The sequence below is a fragment of the Alosa pseudoharengus genome, unplaced genomic scaffold, assembly GCF_046254945.1.
Source record: "Alosa pseudoharengus isolate Yale_2024_CS ecotype anadromous, Long Island Sound unplaced genomic scaffold, YU_APseudo_1.1 YU_APseudo_1.1_scf_7, whole genome shotgun sequence".
NCBI classification, from domain to species: Eukaryota; Metazoa; Chordata; class Actinopteri; order Clupeiformes; family Clupeidae; genus Alosa; species Alosa pseudoharengus.
Window position 1 is genome coordinate 32,569,891 of NW_027468859.1, and position 7,383 is coordinate 32,577,273.

General features: G+C 43.3%; 1 protein-coding gene across 1 annotated transcript in view; it reads left to right on the forward strand.

Moving 5' to 3' along the window:
* Positions 1 to 5,383, forward strand: part of LOC143109956 (dihydropyrimidinase-related protein 5-like) — a 22,634-nt gene extending 17,251 nt beyond the window's left edge. Inside the window, exons 8-12 of the mRNA XM_076272758.1 lie at positions 804 to 945; positions 1,364 to 1,506; positions 2,340 to 2,547; positions 3,001 to 3,172; positions 3,904 to 5,383. Of these exons, the coding sequence (XP_076128873.1) occupies positions 804 to 945; positions 1,364 to 1,506; positions 2,340 to 2,547; positions 3,001 to 3,172; positions 3,904 to 3,989 (751 nt within the window). The 3' untranslated portion in view covers positions 3,990 to 5,383. The remainder of the gene's footprint in view (positions 1 to 803; positions 946 to 1,363; positions 1,507 to 2,339; positions 2,548 to 3,000; positions 3,173 to 3,903) is intronic.
* Positions 5,384 to 7,383: the final 2,000 nt, after the last annotated feature.

Sequence of the window (7,383 nt, forward strand, 5' to 3'; positions counted from 1 at the left end):
TGTGGTCATGATGGCTGGTGGAGCACTTGCTCGCCTGAGTTTCCGCAGGAAGTACAGGCGGCGCTGAGCTCTCTTCGCCAGTGATGCTGTGTTGGTGGTCCAGGAGAGGTCTTCACTGATGTGCACCCCCAGGAATTTGGTGCTGCTCGCTCTCTCCACCACAGCACTTAAGATCACACATCTGTCATCTGGAAATAGAGCCCTGTCAGTCACACACACACACACACACACACACACACACACACACACACACACACACACACACACACCTGTCATCTGGAAATTGACCCCCTGTCAGTCACACACTCACACCTCTTCCCCTCAAATGTCTCTAATGAACACTTATAAGACCAAATCTCCAAAGCTCCAGCATTAAGATTATTGAGAGTGTGAGAGGGATTACAGTCCATAACAAGATCAGTCCATTCATTTCCATTCACAACTAGTCATTTCCTATCAGTTAATATAATTGTGGCGGTGGTAGTGCTCATGCAGTAGCCTGAAAAGTTGTGGGTTCAATTCCCGGCTTCCTCCGTTGTGCCCTTGAGCAAGGCACTTAACCCTGAGTTGCTCTAGGGAGAATGGCCCTTGTGATATAATTGACATACATTATGTATGTCGTACAGTATTAAAAGCGCCTGCTATATGAATAAATGTAAATGTTATAATAATTATCTTCTATGTCATATATCATATTTCTGTATGTCTGATAAAAGCGTCTGCTAAATGAATTAATGTATAATGTTATAATCTCTGTCTCTCCCCTTCTCTCGCCCTCTGTGTATGTGTATTGGTCCTCTCAGTGACACTGTGAACGTGGTGGCGTCTGATCACCGCCCCTTCAGCACCAAGCAGAAGGCCATGGGCCGCGATGACTTCACTAAGATCCCTCACGGCGTGCCCGGGGTGCAGGACCGCATGAGCGTCATCTGGGAGAGAGGAGTGGTACGTGTCTCAGGGCAGGGGTCACGCCGGGGTCATGAGGTCACAGGGGGATGGATTATGTCACGTTATGTGTTTACATGGTCTGGGTAAAGAAACATATGAACGGGTTCCTTGTTAAAAATACACAGGCTGCACTGCAAATAGAATAGACTTGAATAGAAATGAATCACTACTGATGTTCATCGACAGCAGAGTTAGATTAAATAGTAAATGGACTACATTTATGTAGCGTTTTTCCACTCCTCCGCACACCCAAAGCGCTTTACAGTGTCATGCCTCACACATCCACCCATTCATTCACACTCACACTGATGTGGGCCTCCTGAGCCACTGCCACCCCCACCGCCGTAGCAGCACAGAGAACTGAATGAAGTGGAACCAAATGGTACTGGAACTAATGTGTTCCCTCCGGCCTCAGGTGGGAGGGAAGATGGATGAGAACCGCTTTGTTGCCGTGACGAGCTCCAACGCTGCTAAGATCTTCAATCTCTACCCTCGCAAGGGACGCATCATCCCAGGGGCCGACGCAGATGTGGTCGTCTGGGACCCTGATGCAACAAAGTATAAAAACACTCACACACACACACACACACACACACACACACACACACACACACACACACACACACACACACACATACCTCAGGCTCATACACATACATGCATTGGCTCCTTCACACAAGCACACATACTTAATAAAGACATATAATCAGTCATGCTCTCACACACACAAATATTCACAAACACCTGACATACAATGATTATGATGACCCCTCGCTGCACTGTCTGTCCCTGCAGTAGCAGTGCAGCAACAGCAGGTGGCAGCAAAGAGTAGAATGAGCTGATTACCCCAACATGCAGAGGTTTGCAGCATTTATTCTTTCCCACTATCTTGCAGTCCTACACCATTCTGTCACACAATTCACATTAGCCAAACCTGACACAATAAAGACATTTGCTGAATAGAGATGGGTTTTTTTAGTTTTGAATGTTGCCACCTACTGTGACAATATAAAAAACACACAAACATACACAAACTGATAGGCACACAAAGCAGTCGGTAACACTTTACTGAACAGTATAGACATAAGAGTGACATGACACTGTCATCATGACACTGTCATGACACATGAAACCTAACCCTAATCCTAACCTCTAACCCTAATCCTATAACCCCAACCCTAACTCTAAACCTAACCCTAAACCTAACCCCAATCCTAACCCTAACTTGTTATGACAAAAACCGAATGTCAAGCATTATGTCATAAACGTTTATGACTTGTTTATGACACGTTCATGACAGTGTCATGTCACTCTTATGTCGATACTGTCAAGTAAAGTGTAACCAAGCAATCTCATTTAGACACACGCTTACTGACCGCTGTTCTCCACAGGACCATCTCTGTGACCACACAGGTACAAGGAGGGGACTTCAACCTGTATGAGAGCCTGCGATGCCATGGCATTCCCCTGGTAACGATCAGCCGCGGCCGACTGGTGTGTGAGAACGGAGTCTTCATGTGCGCCGAGGGTTCTGGAAAATTCTACCCCATGCGGACCTTTCCAGACTTCCTTTACAAGAAGATGGTGCAGAGGGAGAAGGTGGGTATGACCAAATCTAACACACCCACACACACAGTCACACACACACACACACCCAGTCACACACACACACACACACACACACACACACACACACCCAGTCACACACACACACACACAGTCACACACACACACACACACAGTCTCTCTCACACACGCACACACACACACACACACACACACACACACATATATATACTTCTAGATTTCCAGACACACACTCTATACAAAGAGGCAGCTACCATATCATGCAGAGCTACACTGTCAAAATCGGGGTTGCATTGTTGACCTTCATAAAAAAAAAAACCCAGAATACTACTAGAAGCAGGAATGTCCTGATTGGCTGACTAATAATCATCTTACTCAGACCTGACTCCCAATTTCTTCCCTATGACATAAACTTGTTGTGTAAACTGTGTGGTTACATGATCTCTCTCATCCAACCATCCACAGTGTCAGACACTGAAGGGGGTGGACAGGGCCCCCTATTCCGGAGATGTTGCCACGGTAACCAATTCCTGTAAAAAGGAAGTGTGCCTCCCGGACGGTGACGAGCCCCCGGCCCGTGGTGTGGCCAGACACGGTGGCGTGAGGGACCTGCACGAATCCAGCTTCAGCCTCTCAGGTGTGGACAACATTCTCTGTGTGTGTGAGAGAGATTAAGAGTATTTGTGTCTGTAACTGTATATTTGTGAATGTGCTCTTGTCCGTACCGTAATTTCCCAACTATTAGCTGCGGCTTATACGTACATTAGTGGTTAATCAATTCCTAGCCATGAAGGCCAATTGGGCCGGCACTTATGTCCGGTTTCCATGGAGCTAAGCGGACGAGAGCCGTAGACTCCCCTTGGACGGGACACCAGTCCATCGCAGGTAACCCCCCGCAGAAGCTGGTACCCATTTTACAGCTGGGTGGACTGAGACACTGCAGATGATGTAGTCTGGGACTTGAGCCAGTGATCTTACAGCTGCCAGCCTAACCCCTTAGACCACTGAGCGACACGGTTTTGTTTCTTTTAACTTGCATAAAACACTGTCCTGGGGCTTATACTCAATGCGGCTAATACACAGGAAATTACTGTATTCATTTTTATGGTGGAGTGAGTCCATCTCAGGTATGTAAATGATTGCGTGTGTTTTTGTATTTGGAAATGTGTTTGTGTGTACTTTATGGATGTGTGCATTTGTGAATGGGTGTATGAATTAGTATGTGGGTATGAAAGTATAAAAATATCTAGACTTTTATGTATGAAGCACAAGACGATGAGAATGTGAGACATGTGAATGACTTGTGTGAATGTGAGAAATATGCGACAGAACACCTGACTATCATAATTGTCTTCTCTGTCTTTGCAGGCTCTCAGGTAGACGACCACGTCCCAAAGAGGTCCTCTGCCCGGATCCTGGCTCCACCTGGAGGCCGGTCCAGTGGCATCTGGTAACCATGGAGACAGCACATCAGGCTGAGGGCCTCCACTCTGCACCCTTTTTATCCGTGTGTTTCTCACCCACCCAGAAATCTGCACTGATTCTATAGACATCCACTGGTTCTTTTCCAACACCTACTACCACAGACAGGGAATAAAACAGACTAAACTGGATATACCTTTATGATTTGCAGTAGGAGAGGGTTCTCAGTAAGAATGATGGTCTTCAATCGAGTGGAACAACAGACCAAGTCTTCTGCCAGTTTATGTATTTGCTCATAGAAATCCTAAATTAATTGTAGTGTATGTGTTGCTTATCTAAATATCAGAAAGATAGCACGAGTACTATTGTGGATTAGTGGACTGACACCCTAAATGCACACAGTTATTGACACCTTGCAAGGAAACACTCTCACCCAGGTATACAAACATAGACACACATACACACACAGTGCTGTGCTATAGATGTAGGCTAGTCATGATACAATATAGGCCTTTCCTGGACGTTATTGTTGTTGTTAGAAATGGTCCCTTCCTCGGGAGATTTGTTTTGTGTTATCCGTCACTTTACGCCTTTCAGCTCCAACTTCTTGTCCAGACCCAATGATGAATCAGTCATCCCAACCTTGTGTTCACCTTTGTCTACCTTGTCTTAGCACTTACTTGATGAAAGAGAGTATATACTTCTACTAGATTCCACGTTGAACTGTTCATGTTAAGTTGGATATTTTTGTTACGCAGGTTGCATGTGTGGTGATGAAGCTCAGCTGCTGCTTCCATGGCTCAGTGAGAACGTTTTTGTTTCAGATTCACATTTTCAGGCCCCCCACTTTGGGTATGAGGAGGAGGGATCTGTGAGAGGATGTTGCTGACGCATTGTGAACATAACGCATGCTCACCAAGAGCTTTGTGCCTAGCTATTCACAATCAGATAGGAAGGGTTTGGTTACAGTTCTGACATTAGTAAAATAACTGAAGAGTACTGTTAAGTATTTAAAAAGGTACTTGACATGATTTAAGTACCACATACTATTCAGTATGTTTCCCTGTAAACTAGACTTTGCACTTTGCTTCATTCACAAAAAAGGGACCAATTTGCCTGTCCTCTGTTAAACTTCAACATGAAACACGTGTAACATTGCTTAGCTGGTGTTTGCCTCTTTTAACGTTCTTTGTATAACTCCTTTAACAGCTGACCTATGCATGCAGACACCATATAGCCAATATATGATCAACATACGCCAGGTTTTAATATTCACGTTGTTTACTTCATGCTTTATGGCATCCCTTAAAGGTGATTATAAGTGCTTGTGGAAATTATGTCATTTCTCACGCATGCAATACACCTGAAAGTGGTAAGCCCATATTTACATAATTAGGAAATAGGGGAGATCAAAATACAACACAACCCTTACGACCCCCCCCCCCCCCCCCAATATTCTCCCGACCAAACCATTTGTTAGACCAAAAGCTGAGCCTTCAACATACCTGGTCTCCACTGCCATTTGTGTTTGCTGTGAGCACTGCACACTAAAAACCTTCTGAAACCCTTAGCCTTAACACACACACACACACACACACACACACACACACACACACACACACACAAAATATGACACACAATCTAATGCCAACTCTTTTACATACCTCCTCTGAACATCAGGACATTCTCTGTTCATATTTATTTGTTCATTCTCACCATTACAACAGCGCTTTTCCTCCTAACGCAGTGGACACTCTTCCACCTGACATGGGGCAGCTGTGTAGTACTACTCATAACATCGCTCGGTATAGACAAATGGTGTAGGAAACCCACAATGGCCTGTTGCTCTAAACTCAAACACACATAACCACCATGCATAAAACGATGTTCAGAGCATTGCACTATCGTAAACAGATTTGGGTAAGGTATTGGCTGGTCATCTCTCTCCTTCTCTGCTAAGAGCAGGAGCGTTTGCTGACCAGTGTGACCTCTCCATTTTTGCACCTGTCCTCTTTATGTACATTCACTGCAAAGCAAGAAGCTGATTGAACCGCACATAGGCTACTGTTCCACACCTCCTCAGAGAGTTATGTTTTAGTGTCTCTCATTCCAGTTTTCATGCGTCAGTGTCTTCATTATTGTTTACACTTTTAATGTAAGTTAACAAGGCAGGTTTTTTTCGTTCTGTTTTGTTTCGTGAAGATATTTCTTGGCCAAAACCAGTGTTAGTGTTGGTGCTGATTTATATATAAAAAAAAAAAAAGTATTTCAAATTGCCATGTATACGTTTATATACTTGTTTATTTCTAGAGTTGTTTTGCCTGTGAAAAGCGCATTGTGAAATGGTTTGTGACAGTATGTGACAGTAGAGAATTGTGTCGAGAGGTGAAGTATACCGTTATGGCTTGTTTCTTATCACATGAAAAAGTGCATAAATAAATAACTATAATATACAGTTTTTGTTTTGTCAATTTATTTTCCATATTAGCCTACCATTTGACTTGAACCACTGACAAGTAGTTAAAGTAGGTGCATGGCGAGTTGAAATAGGTTCTTTAGCAGATTTACATGTGGAGATTGAGAAGAACATGTCTAAATTTGTCTTAAATTTCACATCTACAAAAATAGTATACCCTGACCATGCTTTGTTAAAACCACTGAGGTCAGGCAGATGCCCCTCTCACAAACAGAGGCTGAGGAGTTTCTTTCCTCAAGCCATCTTAGCATCCTGAACACATAAACCTCTTTCAAATACTATTAGCCTACATGGACTGGATACTGCACTTACACACTGCACTTTTTACCCCGTTCTCTCTCTCAATCTATGTATTAAATTCTTCTAAATCTTCTTCTTTATCCTTATAAATAGCCTAGATACCTCAGGACACCTCTGCACAGGAAAGTTGAGCAACTAATGCATAATTAGCCTACAAAGTTTTACAAAGTAGGCCGCTTCTATGTATGTCACAAATAAAATATAAAATCCTTGATCAATTTGAAGGAATGTAGGCTGATTCACAAAATGTGATTTTGGAATTAAAAATACATTTTAGAGAGAGAAGGCTGACATTCAGAAAAGGACGTTGCAAATGGCTGACTGCAAGTAGGCCGTTGCAAATGGCCGACCGACTGATTTTTACAACACTTTTCAGTGTCCAAAGTTAGCTTAAGACAACTGTTTCAATACCAAAACCATTTTTAAAGCCTAACATTGGACTATGTAAAGTAATTGAAACTATGGCCTGTTAACTATTGCATTTATTGTTAAAAAGATACTGAAATATGTTTTGCTCCATAAACCTGAGCTTATCAAATACTAATGAAAAGAGCTTTTTAACATCATTTGGCTACACAACATCATTGCAAGTAGCCAGTAAACCTCTGCATCCTGGCAAACGATTAGCTGGACAGTTCGTATCAAATACG